Source organism: Triturus cristatus, chromosome 8 (genome assembly GCF_964204655.1).
Source record: "Triturus cristatus chromosome 8, aTriCri1.1, whole genome shotgun sequence".
Taxonomy (NCBI): Eukaryota; Metazoa; Chordata; class Amphibia; order Caudata; family Salamandridae; genus Triturus; species Triturus cristatus.
In genome coordinates this window covers 1,243,598,165-1,243,617,714 of record NC_140591.1, presented here as the reverse complement: position 1 = coordinate 1,243,617,714, position 19,550 = coordinate 1,243,598,165, and the positions used below count along the sequence as shown (strand labels likewise).

Genomic DNA, 19,550 nt, shown 5'->3' with positions numbered 1-19,550 from the left:
TGATGGTGCGCCAGTGGAGCAGGTGATGGCAAACTGCCTCTCACTGGTGTGGAATGGGCCTGAAAGCTCTGAATAGGAGGGCTTTGAGGCAGATGCTGCTGGGGTAGATGTGGACAGACCGGCACGTTGTCCCCCTGTACCGCCTCGGAGATTGGTTCTGCGGCCTGTGGCTAGTCGGACGTGAGGGGGCGCCCCTTCGTTGGCCACGAAAGGGACGAAAAGCGAAAGTTTGGGGGTGCGGGGCCGAAATGCCCAAGGACTTGGCCGTAGCCCTGGAGTCCTTAAAGTACTCCAGCGCACTATCCGCTTTGTCGCCATAAAGGCGACTGCCATCGAAGGGCATGTCCATGAGGGTGCTCTGGACATCCCCGGACAAACTTGTGGACTGCAGCCAGGCGTGGCGACAAAGCGCCTCCGTGGTTGACATTGCCCTGCCCAGCGAGTCCGTTGTGTCCAGTCCACATCGGATGGCATGCTGTGCCGCGTCCCGCCCCTTGGCAAGAGCCTGGGCGAGCCGTGTCCGGGACTCCTCCGGACACTGGGGCAGCACGTCCTCCACCGTATCCCACAGAGAGTGGGAGTAACGGTCCAAAAGACACGCGGTGTTGAAAGACCGCAACCCCAAACTAAGAGAGGAGAACAGCTTCTTCCCAAACTGTTCTAGCCTTTTGGATTCCCGATCCGGGGGAGCGGACGGGAAGGAGGTCTGGGAGGTAGAGGCCTGGATAACCAGGCTCTCTGACGTGAGGTGTTGGGACGGAAAAGTGGGGTCGCCCGGTGCAGGGCGCTGGCGCCGGGCCACGTTCCGGGCCACAGGAGGAACTGTGGAGGGCTTGGACCACGTGCCCTTCAGAACGTCAATGAGTGCCTCATTGAACTGCAGCAGAGGTTCCAAGGAGCTTGCTGACGGTTGAAGCACTTCGGTGAGGAGGTTCGTCCTCACGGCAACAGCAGGCAGTTCTAGCCCAAGGGCTTCGGCCGCCTTGCGCAGCACCACAGAAAATGCAGCACCTTCCTCTGAAGCCACGGTCGGAGGAGAGATGAAGCCAGTGTCAGGGGAGATGTCAAGACCACTGGCATCCCCCAGCTCGTCTGCCCAGTCCTGGGATAACTGGCCCTGCCGGGCCAGAGGGTCCTCAGAGCCCTCCCAGACGTCACAGTCATCCGATTCCTGGTATAGAGGTGGAATGATCGGAGCCGGGCGGAAGATTAAATTGCCACCCATCGGCATCGGGCCCGGACCGGGACCAAACTGGGGAACGGCGTCGTCTGGGTACAGCGCCGGTGGTGGCACCGGAGGAGTAGGCGCCGGCAGAGGGGTCGTGAGGTCAACCGGTGCAGACCGGGATCCAGGCCTGGATCCCTCGGGGGCCTGCGGTGTCAGGACCGGAGTCGACGACGGCGCCGGAGCCGCCAGCTCGCTAGGCCTCCCAGTCGAGCCTGCGAGGCCCGAAGGCGCGCCGGCAGGCATCGACGGCGGAGACAAGTTCCTCATGGCCATGAGGAATGCACTGACCTCTGCCGGAGTAGCGTCAGTCCCAGGGACCGGAGGGTATGGGGACGGACGAGACGCCTGCGGCTCCGAAGCCGCACGGGTGGTGCCCCCCGAACCCTCAGCCGAGTCACGCGACCGGCGAGGGGAGTCAGAAGAGCGATGTCGCTTCTTCGACTTCTTGCTGTGCTTCGACTTACCGCATTTCGAAGACTTTGACCCCGACTAGCGGTGGTGGCTGCGGCTCCTCGACCGGTCCCTCGACCTCCTCCTCGACCGGGACCTTGAGCGGCGCGGAGCCTACTGCCGGTACTCGAGTAGCTTGCGGGACCGCTCCCGCCTAGCTTTCAAAGTCAAGGCCTTGCAGTCGAGGCACGACTCGGCGTCATGGTCGGTTCCAAGGCAATAGAGGCACCAGCAGTGGTGGTCCGTGACCGACATCAGTCGGTGACAGGAGTCACAAGCCTTAAAGCCAGGCATCCCTACGGGCACCAGAGTCGATGTCGACAAGAATAGAACCAAAAGAGTTCAAAAAAGTTTAGTCAAAGAGTGACTAAAAGGGTATGCTCTTCCCGGATCGGCGCTTACTGGAACGGAAAAAAGAAGAACTGACGTCAGCGCGCGAGGGCAGCATCTAAATACTCAGACGACGTCATCCCGGCGATCACGATGCCGACGACGGACACGGAGCCGCAGACGACGCCTAGCGACGCACAAGGGCATTGCTGACGAAAAATCTTTCAGGATCCAGCCTGATGCCTGGGAATATTCTAAGGTGAGGAATCTGACTAACGTGTTTCTTTCAGATGGAATCTGCGGCTAGTAGTCTATCAGATATGCTATTATACACATGCTTCACTTTTTTCCTTTTTCAAGGGTTAAGCCTTACTGTCTGTAGAACACCTAGTGGATATCACTCAGACATGCATTCTAAGCATGACACCAGTGCAATCAATCCAATCACCATGTCCCAGTTTGCATTAGTTGCACTGTTACACCCAACGAACTTTGCAAGTAAGAGACAAGAAAGTCACTAACTTTTTCATATATAGTGGGCATCACAAACCCAGCTATCTCCCACAAGAGTAGGTAAGAATCCGGTCAACAAACAGTTATTGTTAGCTGTCTGCATTTACTAACATGCGATACCCTGGGATGTTGCAAAGCCAGTCATTATTAACAAAATATGTAAAACATATGCATTGGAAATTCTAGATGTGTATAAAATCCAATTGCCGTTCAACTAAAAGTTGCCTTTTGATTTAGATACCTTTTAAATTTTAATTGACGCATTATACATTTACATGAGCACAATGAATTATAAATTAGTTTGCAAAAAGGAATACATGAAATTAATGCTAACTATTTGAGGACAATAAGGGTTTATTAGGGGATAGTTGTGAAAAAAAAATTACTTGATCATTCTAACTGATTAAGTAATTTGATTTTCATTCTTGAAAAAGTGACCATCAATATTCTATGACTATCAGGTGGTGTTGGAAATGTATCTTGCTTGAATGTGGCTGAATAGGCCTGCATTACCAATGCTCATTGCATCGGATACGCAGATAGAAAGGACTGATCAGTTATGATTGGCCTTTACTTCAAGATCCAATGGGACTGAAGCTCATCCTGGCCCTACTTGATACTGTACAACAATGCCTCATATTAAAAAGCAAGATCCGTTTTGAGATTTCCTTGCATGCTACAACCCATGTGAAGCAATTTGTCTTTGTTTGTTCAGTGGAGTGGAGCTTCTAGAATCTCTGCCACTATCCTTATGACAGATTCAAAATGTGACTATCCTGCAGAGATTGGCTTCTTTGAAGCAGGAAATTCAATGTTATGAGAAGTGTTCAAACCAATTTTGTAAATCCATTAGCATACCTATGCTTATGCACATATAAAGAACCAAACTATCAGCAAAACTAATCATCTTGGTCATGTGATAGTGTAAGTTAAAGGTAACTCGAGGTGTTTAAAATCAGACACGAGGGCGTGGCCAAGATGGCAGCACGGTAGGATGTGGATTCTCGTCCCTCCGGCCCCACCGACTCAGCTTTGTATGAGCCCCATCACCCGGTCACCTGATCGCGGATTACTGACCGGAATTAGCTTGTGCCTCCTCCAACGCCACTTTGAGAGCCTCTGACGGTGGTGGTGGCGCTCCATGTTGGATTCCTGCTGTGCCCGCAGCGGAGCCTCCGCGGACAAAACGGCGGCCGCGGCAACGTTTTAGTAGCGGCCCGGCACCCCGAGCGGTGTTGCTGAGCGGGGGTGCAGCGAGGCGCCTGCTAGGCTGGTGATGCTGCCCGGACTGCCTGCTGGCAAATCCTGAGGCTGGGCAGCCCTCCCGCTGCTGGGGTACGAGGGCGGCCCTGCTGCTGGCCCGCTGTCCCACCCGCCATTTTACTGTCGCTTCTAGCCTGCCTGGGATCGCGCACAGACGGCGGCAGCTGGGGGAGTCTGGGGGCGCTTCTCTCAGCATCGGAGGTCGCCCCCGGTGTTGTCCTCTGGCTGGCTGGTGTCTAATGCTGCACTTGGAGCGCTGTTAAAGCATTAAAATCGACCGGGCGGGCAGACCCTGGATTGCTACGCTGGGAGCTTGGGGCTCACTCCACAAGAGGCCTGACAAGACGGTGGCCTAGATAGTCCGCCCCACCGGGCATGGGGGCTGACGCTCGAGCTAGCGGTGGAGCTCCGGGAGGCCTTCGCATCACCTAGCAACTTACCGGTGAGTGCGGCCTTCACCCTGCCTGTGCTTCTGCTCATGCTTGACTGGCCCCACTGAGCGCTGCGGTGGAGGTGACGTCTGGGGCCTGGCATCACGCGGAGGGTTGCTCATTTGACGCAGGAACAGCTTTTTGCCCGCGACCACAGACAGGCCTGCCGTCTTGTGTGCCATGCACTCCGATGCCCTGGCGGACTGTGTGGGAATAGGTGGGAGTCATTCCTGAGGATCGGTGAGTCAGCCCTGTGGCGCACGAAGGGTTTGCCCTAGGGCTAAGCAGGGAGGAGCTCCCGAGAGTGCCGAGGCAGCCAGAGACTGCGCTACCATCCACAGAGAGAGGAGCAAGATAGCACTAGCCAGGCCCTGTGGTCCCTTTGGGACGGCGAGAGCAAGGTGCTGGGGTGTGCCTGCAACGGGAGCATAATTGCACACCACACGCTCCGAATGTAAGGAAAATAACCTCGGCCCAGAAAGAGATTGTCCAGGAACTGGAAACAACTCCAGCAAGTGGAACACAAAAGAGTGCTTTGACAGTAATGCCGTATGCATGACTGAATAACTCACTGAAACATGGTGACTTCGGACCCTCGTTGCTGCCTCGAAGACAGGGGAAGAGGTAGGAACAAGAATAGTCATGGAACTTGCATGTATACATAATTACATATATCAATAAAGCTTGCCTTTAATCCTTATATGCAGCCGCAGGAAACAAGAGCTGACCCAAATACGTCTTCAATGATGTTTTATTGTTACATCACCATGTCGCCATGACGCGTTTCGGCCGGACACAGCGGCCCTGATCATACATAATTACATATATATGGAACATAGGTGTAGAGGAACACACCCGGCACATTAATGGCAGACAGAAGCTGCAGTCAAGACCAGAGGATGCACAGAGGCCAAGGAATCTCCTAGGTCAATTGACCCAGACTGAGCTATATAATAGCAAACAAGTACCCCACACAGAGTATGCCCAGCACAACAGCGGGGAACACCCATCAGGACAAGCCACAGTCCGAGGAACAATCTGTGGAACACGGCCACAGTCGGCTAACTGCCATTTTAAAACGCATAATGCACCCAAAGGATGCCAAGGAAAGGGTAATCACCCCCGACCATACAAAAGAAAGACCTGAGGCTTACCACCAGCCAAAAACACAGAACACATCAAAAGGACGCTGAACGAAAGGGTAGCACCGCAGGACAAACGCCTGAGAAACACAGGTCTAAGGTGGGGGGCGAAAGCCCACAAGAAGACACCGAACAGCAGAGTATGTGTGCATCAAACAATAAAACCCCATCAAAGGGCAAATCAACAAGTCTTTCCCGGATATTTTCCAGAAAGATGCTATCCCACAACCAAGCATGGCGCCGCAAGGCGACTGAACCAGCCATAGGCCGGCCTAAGGAATCTACAGTATCCAAGGCGGAGCGAATCGTAAACTCAGCAAGGTCACGGCCATCCCGGATAAAGTGAAGGAGGTCAACACGAGCGCCTTCAGTGCTGGTGGAGAGCAAAGACTCTGCAGAGTCCCAGAGTACAGAAGTACCCCGAGCTAGGACACTCACCGTATTTAGTGACAGTAGTGTGGCACTAGTGGAGGCAAAGATGTTCCAACCCCATGAATCAAGCCATCTAGACTCCCGGGAGGGAGGAAGCATCAGCCGTGGCATGGAAGGGAAAGCAGTTTGCACAACAAACCCTTGCACGTCCGGCTGCACAAATAAGCAGACCGGATCATGTGGAGCAGGACGGTGGCGGTGCAAGACCGAACAAGCCACCGGGTCACCAGAAGCTGGCCAAACCCAGGTACCCAAAAGGGCATCATAAAGAGAGGCTTCAAAGGGCAATAGCGGCTCCACATTCCCGGTGAAGGACATCAAGTAAGGGTTCCACAGAGCGGGGCATTGAAGGGGGTTGCATGTTCAGAATCTGAGTGGCCAAAGAGACCACTAGCAGAAAGGCTGCACCAGCCTCGGTAGTCCTCCTCCGAGGAGACAGTAGCTCATCATTAGGTGAGGGCTGTAGGCTAACCCTCCCAAGACAGTGGGGGTGTGACCAATGCTCCACTGAAGGGAGCTCCATTGAGGAATGGGGGTCCTGACGAGGCTCCTGAAGAGGCAAGGAGTCCGTTGGGTGTGGGTCCTCCTGAGGAGGCGGGGATCCCGCCGGCTCCACATATTCTAAGGGAGGCACAGGCAAGAATACCACCGGCATTGACGGCGGTGAGGCAGTCGCCACACGTTCTTCAAAAGCGTCCGGCGCCGACTCGACTCCATTCAGCGCCAAGCCAGCTCCGTCCGGCGCAGAGTCGGCTCCGTCCGGCGCAGAGTCGGCTCCGTCCGGTGCCGAATCGACGACCAGCTCCCCTTCCGAAGAAGAGGAAGGAGAAGGAGCTGGATGCGGGGAGGCAAGCCTCCAGCGCCGCACAGGTTCCGACTCGACCACAGAAGGCCCTGACTCCGGAGAAAGAAGTGGAGGCAGAGTTGGGGAGAAGAGTCTACGGCGCCGGACCGGCGCCGACCCTCTCCGGAGTGCCGAGGCATGCACAAAGCGAGGCTTCGAGCACTAGCAACCGCCTGCTACGCCACAGGGAGTCCCGTGGGACTATGTGGCGCGACAGGGGTGCAAGGGGTCGCAGAGGGGGACCCAACCGGGCCGCACCTTGACGACATCCTAGGAGGACCCAGCCGAGCCGCGTCCTGACGATACCACATCTCCGAAATCCCTGGAGGGCAAGAGCTCAGTTGACGCCGGGGGCGAACCCACCAGCGAGTCCGTCGGGGACCCCACAGATAGCGGAGGCCCGATGACACCCCAGGAACGGGAGGGGACCCAAGTAAGACCTGCAGAGCTGTGGGTTAGGCCTCCATTTGGGCCCCAGATGCCCTCGCACCAGGATAGGGCAGGTAGGGCGAGGGCTGGGGGCGCAGGACCGGAATGTTCCAGGAACCAGTGCCCCTGACCATAGAGCTGGGGGAGGTCGAAGACCTCGGCAACATACGTCGCAACTTACCAAGAAGTGAACGACGTCCGTGAGCCCCAGAGGGCGAACGACGGCAGAACTGTTTTGAAGAGGTCGGGAGACGAGACGACTCCGACCGGGACAGCCGTGTCGAAAGAAGCTTCGTCCTGCGCTCCCGTCGGGACTCCGGTTTGAGTTGTTGGCAGGCGTCGCAGTCCGTGGAGTCGTGGTGCTCGCCGCGACACCACATACAAATAAGATGAGGGTCCGTTGCGGACATTTGCAGCGAACAGGAAGTACAGGATTTAAAGCCCGAAGGCATCGCACACTGTTCCAGACGCGAAACGTTGATAAAGGACCTGAAAACAGGCCAGAGGAACCATGCACTCCGGATCCGCGTTGTACACGGAAAAGAAGGAAACTGACGCCAGCGCGCCGGGAGTGACTTATATGACCTCGCTGACATCAGGTACTTTGACGACGTCAGGGCGGGGTCGTGTGGCGCCGTCCCCCGTTGCGTAGAGGTGCTGCTGCAAAATGTTTTCCGAATCCAGTCTGACGCCTGGGGATATTCTAAGTTAAGGAATCTGCGGCTAGATGCCTCTATCAGATGCAAAAATATTCGCAGGTATTTTTGGCGGCGCGATTGAACCCGCTCATGCCCGATATAATTGATCCTGATCAATCAGGTTTTACACCCACTCGGCAGAGGGAAGACAACACAAAGCTACTTTTCCACCTTGTCGATAGCATACAACGGTCGGGTAGGCAGGCCTTCTTACTGTCTATCGACGCCGAGAAGGCGTTTGATAGGGTAGGGCCGGCTTATTTATTCGAAGTACTGCGGCGCTACGAGTTTGGGGAGAACTTTTGTAAGTGGATTTGCTGCATTTACAGTGCACCTACGGCCTTTGTGAGGGTTAGTGGTAGCAGATCAAAATCCTTTCCCATCTCTCGTGGGACGCGACATGGGTGCCCCCTATCCCAGCTTTTATTTGCGCTCTACATGGAGCCTCTGGCCCAGCCTGTAAGGGCGGATGAGCGCATTGTAGGCCTGAAATTTAATGCTGATGTGCGTAAAATAAGTCTCTATGCGGACGACGTGATTTTCTCCCTTACGCAGCCACTCTCATCCCTGCCCGCCCTGCTTGATGAACTAAATGCGTTTGGTGCCGCGTCGGGGTTCAGGGTTAATCTGAGCAAATCTAATATTCTAAACCTCTCGCTTCCCCCAGACCTGACCGATACCTTGAGACAAAAATTTCCATTCCAGTGGTCCCGGAGCGACATACTGTACTTACGCAATAGACTTGCCGCGTCCATCACCCGGTCGGTTACACTTAATTACATGACCTTATTAGAACAGACAACTGAGGCGCTGGACGCCTGGTCGCGGCTGCGCTTAGCCTGGTTTGGCCGGATCGCAGCGGTGTAAATGACAATTCTCTCGCACATCCTGTACATTTTCCAAATCCTCCCCATGGCTCCCCCACCTCAGGCGATTTAGCACTTACAGACACTTATCAATAAGTTTGTAGGGGAGGGGAGGGGGGGGGGGGGGGGAAACAGCCACATCTCTCAATCACTCAGATGGCGTGTCCGAAAGCCCAGGGGGGGCGGTGGGCTTGCCTCTGATCAGTGGCTACTACCAGGCAGCCTGATCTAGTCGAATGGAAAAGGCCGCTCTCCACCAAGCACTGGAACTTCATGGACCGGGCTGTAGCGGGAATCAATCTCTGGAGGGAGTTGTGGTTACCCTGTATGGACACAGGGCCTGGGGGCTCTGCTCCTCCCCTGTTACCTCTCCGACGCTTAAGGTGTGGAAAAGGTGGCCCTTAAAAACGGGTGAACCTCCTTTCCTTCGCCTATGACTCCCATTGTAGATAATCCAGACTTTCCGCCGGGTCAGGACTTGGTGGTGTTCCAGCGCTGGCGCGAGGAAGGATATAAGAGAGTGTGGTCCCTCTTTGATACGGAATGGCTAGTTCCGTTTCCTCAGCTTAAGAGGGGCTATGGCCTCTTAGCGTCTGATGCTTATCCCTACCGCCAAATGTATCATTGGATCACGACACCCTCCAATTATGCACACATGTCCAGGCCTCTCACCAAATTTGAACACCTGTTCACTTAGTACACAACCTCAAAAGCATGGTTGATGCTGCAATTTGATTTATGTGAATCTAATCTGTTTGTCTTTTATGACAATATAACTGCATTAAATCATGTTCTTGGGACTATTTTGCTATCATTCAATGTATACACTGCAATTAAGTTATTTCCTAAATTAAATCCCCTCACTGATTCCCGCTGAAACGTTGTTGCATGTTACTATAATTACTCAGATCTCGACTGAGACTACGGGTGCCGCCAGTGGTTAACAGCTTAATTAACTATGGACTCTCTCAAAGACAAGAAGATCAAACACATATTTCCAGAATAGTAGTGTATAGAAGAAATTGACTTCCACAAGAGTAATATTTCTTTTTAGGGCTTTTTTTGGGAGATAGGACTCCGGAAAAACTCTGTTCCCTTGAGTCGAGGAAAGAGCCAATTCATCCCTGGAAAGGGGTTCATCCACACCATCTTTTCCTATCTTTAGAGCCTTGCATCTTGGATGTCACACAGTGACAGCACTGCATTTGTAGATGTCATGCTGAATCGAACAAGTTACTTACCTTCGGTAAAAATATAACTGGCCAGTTAAAGGGTCACCAGTCCCCTCCCAGTCTTCCAGACCCTCCTCTGGCTGCCAATCTGGTCTAAAAGAGTCAGGGTAGAGCAAGGGCACAAAAGTACCAGCATCGGTCGCCGCTGTGTCTACATCGGGATGGAGGCCGGGGTCGACGCCGGCTTGGGACATAACCGGCACTGGCTGTGGACGTGGTGCCGGTGGAATCGGCGCCGGGGAAGGTGTAATGAGGATGACCAGCGCCGATCCGGATCCAAGCCTGGATCCAAGGGGACCCTGCGGTGCCAAGGCCAGAGCCACCGGCGTCGAAGGCCCAGGACCCCCAGCCGAGTACGTGGGGCCCAAAGATGGAATGCATTGCTTTGCCTAGCTTAAAGCTAGGCAAGGGTCGCTCCGGGTCTCAGGAAGGGAGGGAAAACCGGAATCGATCCTTCGGGCTCTGCACGCGAAGCCGCGGAAGGGGCACCAGCCGTATCCCTCGTCGCGTCGGCGATTGACAGAGAGAAGTCGAAGAGCAACAATGCTTCTTTGACTTCTTCTTGTGCTTCAACTTACCTGACCCCGAGTGCGAAGACTTGGAAGAATAATGATGATGATGACTCTGCAACCGGTCTCTCGACCTCCCACGCGACCGGGACCTCTAATGGCACGGAGCAGACTGCCGGGCCTGGAGGAACTTTCGGGACTGCTCCCGCAAAGACTTCAGATTCACGGACCGGTAGTGGGAGCACGACTTGGGGTCATGAATGCACTCCAAGCAAAACAGGCACACGCGGTGCGGATCCGTCACCGACATCAGTCGGCTACAGGAACCGCAAGCCTTAAAAGAGACTACTAGCTGCAGAATCCTGATCTTAGAATAGATACTTAAGCAATACCTCTCTAGAGGCAAGTCTGCTAAACCGTTCCACACTGAAAGTCCTGCAGGGCTGAACGAGCAAAGTGCCCCATTACGATGACCCAGACTGTCCAGTCACAAGTGCTTGGTGAATGTGTGCAGAGTAGCCCACATTGCTGCCTGGCAGATGTCCAGGACCAGAACTTCGATGGCTAACGCCTTAGCTTTGGTGGAATGAGCATGCAAACCCTCAGGGTTAGCTTCTTGGCCAGTGTGTACCAGATATTCATGTAGCGCATGATCCATCAGGAGCTGGTCCGTTTCTGCACAGTCTTCATCTTCTTCGCTCCGACATACCACACCAACAATTAGTCGGCCACCCAGAAGACTGAAGTATAATCAAGGAAGAACAACACTGGGATCATGCTAACCAGGGCCTCAGTGGCAGTGCTCTATCCTCTAAATTTGATGGTAAGTACTTTCTACACTCCACAATCAGCATAATGGGGTACCATCATAAGTATAGTGTAGGGTACTGAGGGGCCCAGCGCATTGGTACACAATGGGCTGTAGCGTGTATTATGTCACCCATGGAAGCCCATGCAAACTGTGTCTGCAGAGCTGCTATTGGAGTCTGCGTGAAATGGTGCTTGCACCTTTCACTTTAGATATAAGGTTTCCCTTATATCCCGAACACTGCACTTTCAACCTACAAGTCACCTCTTAGGTAGGCACTTCAGTCCAAGGGCAGGGTGCATGGTTCTAAGTGTGCGAGTACCCCTGCATGAGCAGAGCTAGCCCTACAAACCCTGGACTCCATTCTCTGGGCTTTGCAAGTGTGGGACAGCCGTTATAAGGAATGTAGCAGACACAGGCAAGTTGAGATGTCCAACTACATAGTGACTGCCCAGAACCTGGTCATGTTTGGTATCAAACATGTTGGAATCATGCAACTTCACCAATTCCAGTGTTAGCTGCATAATACCATGTACTTGGGGGCTCCTTACATGACCCCAACACCTACCTGTGTAGCCTTAAAGGGTCTGCCTGCCAGCCCGCGCTGCTGCCGACCCTAGACAGTGTTCTGCCCTCCCTGCTGATGAGCTTAACATGGGCAGGAGAGGTTGAACGAAGGATTTCCTGCGAAGGAGAATTGTGACAATCTCTCCTTTAAAATTAGGTAGGGTGGGGGGTGCTTCCGAGTGCCAGACTGCATTGTAGGGCACATTTGGTACTCTCCATTCATAAACCAGTTTTGCCCAGTTCAGGAGCCCTTGGTTTCCATTCTAGTGCGAAACCACACAAAGGACAGGGGAGTGTCCACACCCCTGTTGAGCTCCTCCAGGTGGCCACTTGATTTTGCCATGTTGAATTTTAGCCCTACGGAGCATCTGAATGGCTAGGAAAGCTGAGTGGCATCCCCAATACCTTTAATAGGTGGATCACCAGAGAAGAGTTTCTTCCCCCTTTTTAGGGTTACTTAAGGGATCCCCTGAGAGTGAGTCCTTAGATTCATCCCGACAGCAACTTCAAGCTCCAACTGCCTATCATCTGAAGACTATCCAAAGACTCTTCTGTTGGTGGACACAAACTCTGCTGTTCATCCAGCCAGGACCAAAGACAAGACTGCTTTTGTAGGGATGATTCCTGCAGCATCTGTGTCCCTGTGTTTCTTCAAGTTCTGCAAATCCGTGGCAGTGCATCCTCAGTCACCAAGGACTCAACCTGCATCCCAGCCAGAAGGAATCACCCTTGGAGTGAATGAGTCACTTTCCTGCATCTGCAAGCACCTCTACATCGACAACCGGTTTGCTGATTCTCTTGTCCCATGGACATCCCCCGGCTCTGCAACAAGGTGGCGGTATGTTGGTTCTCCAGAGGCCTGACCAATCATCCCTGCAACGTGGTTAGCTTCAATACCTCTCCAACCAACATGAAAAACCTCCCTGTGCACCGAGGCGGTTTACCGTTACCATGGCTTGCTGGCTCTTCTCATGAAAGTTCCTCAAGCGCCAAGAAGCCCCAACCTCCAGCACTGCACAGCTCCAAAAACAACGTCCTGCCTGCATCCTTTGCATCGTGGGCCTTAATTTCCTGTGTGCTGTGAGGCTCCCCTGCGACTCCCTGAACCTGCTGCTAGAGGGTCCTCGAGGAGACTCCATCGATTCCTGCAGGCTCTACCTCGTGCTGAGGGCCAGCCCTGACTTAATCCTTCCTGGCTAAGTCCCACAGACCTTGCTGGTCGGCATCAGAGCATCTTCTCACGTGAACCGTTGTTTGCGTTTGCCATGGCTTGTTGATGGTCCTATCGGCCACAGACCTTCCTGCACTCATCAACTGGCATGGGACAGCTCCTGTGCACCTGCACCATTGCCTGGGCTCCACAGCTGCTGCTACAACTTCACCATCATACAGAAAAACTTCCAACCAGAGCTGGTATTGTACTCCTGTACATCCTGGTCACCAACGGGTGCTTGGGACTCTGTCCCCTCTGCTTTCAGGTTCTTATTGTCTGGTCTACCGGCCTGGTTCATGAGACTTTGTAGCTGCTGATCAAAGCTCCATTGAGTCTATAGGCGGTTCCAACACCGCTTCATCCGTATGCACCTGGGATCCCTGATGTAGGTATCCTGGTTCCTGGGGTATTCACAGGTGGGGTGGCTGTCCAGTATTCCTTGATCCAAGTGGTTCCTTCGGGGTCCTCTGGAAAGGACCCTAGAACTGTAAAATTCCAGCTGCTACTTACCCTGTGTTATCCTATAATGTTTTACCCGGTCTAACTATTCTGCACCCGGGCGCCTTGAGTTTCCTGGCTACTCACCTTGGGTGGTTCCGTGTTTCCCCTGGGGTCCTCCATCCGTGGGTACTAGTCCCATTTTGGTATTTACCTCACATTCCACTATTTTAGTATATGGTTTGCCCCCCCTCCCCCCCCCCCCCCCCCCGGTTGCGCCCCATGTGTTTTATGCTACTTACATATTTCTGAAGTATCTTGTGTGTAATTGATATCTCTGGGTAGGAGGTATACCAAGTTAAGGTATAGAGTATGCTAATAAATACAAAGTAACTTCACACTCACTTGGTGTGGTTCTTTCTTGTGTGAAAAACTTACTGACTATAGTGGTGAATGCACTTGCTTTATATCCCTGCTGAATAAGCATTAGCTGCTCTCCACAGCTACCCTTTGAGAGCTCTGGTTTTTAGGGACCTAAACACAAACACTAAGGGTTGCCTGGACTCAGTGCACAGTGCCTCACCATAGGTGGACACTATATACTGAACCAGCCTCCTACACCTCTGATCTCCACTTTTCCCCAGATGGTCGCCCCATTCCAGAAGCGACACATTAGTCATTACTATCAGATCTGGTTTGGGAAAGAAGGGTCTGCCGCTAACCTAATCAGAGTTTGTTAACCACCACTGCAGATCTTTGGCAGTTCCCTGCGAGATCTGGACCATGTCAGAGAGATTCCCCTGATGCTACACCTACTGAAACTTCAGGTCTCACTGCAGAGCCCGCATATACCAGCGGCCATGTGTCACAACTGAAACGGAGGATAGAGGCTAAAACGTCAGCATCACAGCCTGAATATCCTGGACTCGAAGCTTGGTAGGATAAGTCGGAAACTGCATTGTGTCCAGAACAGCTCAGTTGAAAGGGAGCACTGAGAGGGAGTCTGGTGGGACTTCTGCATTCACTGGGGTTCACTATCAACATGCTGGAGGTCTTTCATAGTCTGGAGGTGGGAGACGACAGCCTGGGGCAAGCCAGTCTTCAACAGCCAGTCATTGAGATGGGGGAAGACTGGCACCCCTGAATCATGACCTGAGACCACCGCCATCACCTTGGTGAATACCAGAGGGGTGTTGTAAAATCAAAAGGGAGCACCATGAATGGAAAAGTGCTTGTGGCGCACCATGACCCGCAGGTAAAGCCTTTGAGCAGGCAGGACGGGGATGTGAAAATATGTGCCCTGCAAGTCCAAAGCTATCATCCATTCTCCTTGGTCCAGGGCAGACCAGACCTGAGCCAACGTGAGCCTCTTGAATTTCTATTTCCCCTTTTTTTAGGAAGTAGTTGAGGGCCTGGAGGTCTAGGATAGGATGAAGGCCCTTGTCATTTTTCTAGACCAGAAAGTAGCAGGAATAGCAATCACAGCCTACTTCTGATTGCGAACTCTTTCTAAGGATCCGTTGGCCAAGAGAGCCATGATTTCCTCCTGGAGCAAAAGTAGATGATCCTACGTCAGCCAGTGAGAAAAGGCATGGAGAGACAGGTGGACTCTAAGGGGAAGGGAGTAGCACCCTTAGATAATCGGGAGACCCCACCTGTTTGAAGTGAGGCTTTGCCAGTGGTGGAGATGATGACAGAGCCTGCCGTCAACTGGAGACATATGGTCTGGAAGGGGAAGACAAGGAGGATTTGTAGGCAGAAGTTGCTGGAGGAGAAAGGGGGGTGGGGAGGGGGGAGTGCAGGGGGGCTGGGATTGGGATGTCTGGATGCCCATGGGACGTTAACATCCCTGCCCAGCGAGTCGGTCATATCTTAGCCACATCGAATGGCAAACTTTGCTGCATCTCTCCAGTTGTCATAGCTAAAGAGAGGTTCGCCTGGGCCTCCTCCAGGACCTGTAGCAGAACAGAGAGTTGGAATAACGGCCCAATAAGCATGCGGTGTTCACCAACCACAATGGCTGGCTAACGGAAGAAAAGATTTTCTCGCTCCAATCAGCCTCTTGGATTCCCTGTCCAGGAAAGAGGCAGGGTACATGCATTGGAAGGTAGAGGGTTGGACTACCAAGCTCAATGAGGAGGTGTAGGTAGTGAGGAAGTTTAGGTTGCATGTGGCAGAGGGGTGGCGACGGACGATCGTCCTGTTCACAGAAGCCCCATTGCTGGGTTTGGACCATGTTTCCAGAAGGACGTCCTTGAGGGCTTCATTTTAAGGGAGCAAGGGTTCCGAAGAAGTAGCTCCCAGGTGTGGCACCTGTCAAGATGCTAGTCTTGACCACCACTAAGGGTAGCTGGAGGTCAAGGACCTAGGCCGCCCTCCTCCGTAGCCATGGTAGTGGATGAAAGCATGCCAGTATCTGGAGAGATATCCAGTCTGCTGCCTTCACCCAATTCCTCATACCAGTCCATTTCCTCATAAGGCTGGTATTCTAGAGGGTGCAGCGACGACTCCTAATCTTCTCCCAATCCTAGCCCTCCGGAATAGGGCTCAAGAAACAACCTAGGACCTATTGGTCCTGTCGGTGCCAGAATCGGCATCTGTTGACGTGGTACCAGCTCCGGGTCATGGGGGATGAGAATGGGCAGTACCAGGAGGGCAGATTCGAAGAAGGTGGTAATGGCACAACCAGCGTAGGTCTGCATCCAGTGTAGGGGTCGGAGCCACCAGCGCAAAACACGATGGAGCACCTACTGATCCCCGTGGGGCCCGAAGGCATACTTGAGGGGTCAGGCTGCTAAAAAATGAGGTGCTTGGGCTCATAAAATTCATTTAAATGATTGGGGGCCACTAGGTTCCGGAGAATGATTCCTTGAACACCAAGCATCCCCAGGTGCGTCAGCTAACAGACTGGGAGAAGTCGAACCATGCTCCAACTTTTTGTGCCTTTTACCGGACTGCCCCGAAGATCGTGAGTGGGACAAAGAGGACTTGGGACTACTGGAGTGGGCCTGGGACCTTCCTCTTGACCGGGAACGAGTACATCAAGGAGAGTAGGACGACATTGCCTGCCGGGCCACAAGCAGCTTTAGAGACCACTTCCTCAAAGCCTTCAGAGCCATGGCCCGGCAATCAGAGCACGATTTGGAGTAGCAGTTGCGCTCCAGACACCATACGCATACCAAATGAGGGTCCGTCACTGGCATGGCACGGTGACAGGCGCCAGACGATTTAAAAACCCCAAGTCTTCCTAGACATGATCTTCCTACACACCATAGAAAAAACAGGTCCACAAAAAGTTTTTAAAAAAACCAATCCTGTCAAAAAGTGACAGAGGGTAGCTCTCTTCACGGATCAGCGCTTGACTAGCGCTGAAAGAAAAGAACGGACATCAGAGCACTGAGGTGGCACCTATACAGGTGACACGGACGTTAAATCCAGCATGGACGCCGCTGGAGACGTCACATGGAGCTGTCTAATGGCACCTACTGGCGCGCAGGGGTATTGTGCGAAGAAAAATCTTCCGAATCCAGTTTGACATCCTGGAAATTCAAAGGTAAGGAATTTGTGGTTAGATGTCTCTATTAGATGTTTAAAAACATAAAATCCATTATAAAAAACAAAATACAGTAGTGCGAGTGCGGCTGAACAGGAACGTGAATACAATACGTCAGCCCATTATCACATGGCAGCCTCTTGTTTTCACAATTAGTCATGTTCCTTCAGTCTGGAAAGGCTGACTTGAGGGGAATGGACACCAGACACATGGGAGAAGAAGAATGGGCAGTTTCATCATCCAACTTAACTATACCACTAGCCAATTCAACCCACATTGGTGCTCAGCGTATCTCACACAATACTACATTTGTTTATCACAACTAAGGATTGTTTAAAAAAAATTAAAAAAAACATTAAAATGGCTTTCTTGTCCTAATAGCAAACAGCAAGGTCTACAGATCAATGGCATAGGGGAGTGATGTCCTACGTTTAATCTAAAACATGTTACTTTTGCCCAGCTGACAATGTCATTTGATAAAATGTTAGAAACCTTGGAAATACAAACCTCTGTTAGATATAGCACTTGAGATGCAGAAGGACCAAAGAAAAGAGAGTCCAGAGATTGACTAAGGCTGCTTTCTCCAAGTTTAGCATGATCTAAGCATATAGCTCTTAATTTTTCAACTGTAGTATTGTCTGCAACAAAACAGATGTATACACATTTATTACATAAAATTAGGTTATTTCATTCATTAACATTTTATGTAAACTTTTCTCTCTGAATATCTGAGCAACTTTAAACAAAATACTATTCCGTAGGACTGAGAAATTCTAAATTGGAGCAGTTTAAAAGTTAGAAAATTAGCGGCATACTAGTCATACAATAACTAAGTGGTAAACTACTGCCACTCCCTCCATGAAGTTGGGCTGGAAACTTGTGCTGGCATAAATCTCCAACATATCTAGGGTTGGATTGGGATTAAAACTCAACCCGGGCAAGTTTAAAAAAAAACTGGCCCACATTTGCATATTGTCGTTCCGCAAAACACTGCTTTGGCGAAATTTTATTAAATAAAAGGTGGGTGGGTAATAAAAATGCAAGGATTAGTTTACACTGATGACACACCTGAAAACAAGTGAGGCCACTTCTGCTCAGGCCCCCTGCCCCGCTCAATATGCATAAATTGATGGGCCGGCCCAGCGAGAGAAAGGGAGTGACACCTCTTGCCATTGATAAAAGGGAGGTAATGGACGACCATCCACCTCCAGAAAGGCCACCCAGGCACCCACTGGGCCGCTGGTGGCGGTTTGTGAACAATGCAGAAACCCCCCCCCCCCCCCCCCCCAATGTTTAAAAAAGCAGCCCACAGCTGAAAATGCACACCGGTCCCTCGGACATTGCCCGAGTGCCCGCGTTACCAATCCGACCCTAAACATATGCATCTGAAATAAAAACGTTTGTGATGGATTCCTTACCTTAGAATTACCCCCAGGCGTCAGACTGGATCCGGAAAGTTTGTCAGCAGTTCACTTGCGCATCGGAAGGTGGCGTTGTGCGGCTCCACGTCCGTCGTTGGTGTCGTGGTCGCCGAAATGACGGTGTGGCAGCTACTTAGACGCCGCCCTCGCGTGCTGACGTCAGTTTTCTATTTCCGTGCCAGCTAGCACAGATCCGGAGAGAGCGGTACCCCCAGTCACTTTTTGACTAAGTTTTTCGAGGCATTTTTGTCTCTATTTTTCAAGTTGATTAACTCCTGGTGCAGTAGGGATGCCCAGCTTCAAGTCCTGCGGGGACTGATCGAAGTCTTCACACTCGGGGTCAGGTAAGACAAAGCATTCCAATAAGTCAAAGAAGCGCCATAGCTCTCCGACTTCTCCTCGCCCGTCACGCGGCTGAGGGTGCGGGTGGTGCCTCCCCTGCGGAGTCTACGCAGTCGCTGCCGGCCTACCTGCCCTTCCCGGGTCTGTCGGCGACTCCGGCCCAGCTACAGGAATTTCTGTCAGCCATGGCTTGCTTCTTTACTGTCGGCGGCTCCGGCATCGCTGACTGCTCCGGCGCCGCAGTGCCCCCATGGATCCAGGCCTGGATCCCGGTCTATGCCGGTTGACCTTCTGACACCTCCACTGACATCAAGCCCACCAGCACCACCTCCGAACGTCGCCCGACTCGACCGGACGACGTCACCCCTGGTTTCAGCCCCGATGAGGACACGGCGCCGGAACGGCGTCACTCAACGCCACTTCAAACGCCGATGGGAAATTTCTATCTCTATGTCCATCCTCCGTATTTTCGGCCTGTTCATCAGACTTCGGAGGAAGGAAAGGACTGGGAGGGGTCTGAGGACCCTCTCACAGCACAATGTGAGTTTGACCCAGACTATGCAAAGGAGCTGGGGGAGGCCAGTGGTCTTGATACCTCTCCTGACCTTGGCATGTTGACTCCTCCAACCATGGCTACGGAGAAGGGTACAAGTTATGCAGCGGCCGAGGCCCTCCACCTCGACTGTGGTAGTCAGGACTAACCTCCTGACAGAAGTGCTTCAGCCGGCAGCTACCTCTGCGGAACCTGTGGATAGGATCGTGGCCAGATGCCATCGCCGGGCCCCAGGCGACCCCCTTTTCCTTTCCCAACACCCCACCCCTGAGAGCTTGGTTGTCCAAG

At 52.6% G+C, this 19,550-nt stretch overlaps 1 protein-coding gene across 2 annotated transcripts in view; it reads right to left on the bottom strand.

Moving 5' to 3' along the window:
* Positions 1-19,550, bottom strand: part of USP9X (ubiquitin specific peptidase 9 X-linked) — a 1,605,828-nt gene that overhangs the window by 792,048 nt on the left and 794,230 nt on the right. For both annotated transcript variants that reach the window (XM_085622934.1, XM_085622935.1), the window contains exon 22: positions 17,454-17,584. In XM_085622934.1, the coding sequence (XP_085479060.1) occupies positions 17,454-17,584 (131 nt within the window). The remainder of the gene's footprint in view (positions 1-17,453; positions 17,585-19,550) is intronic.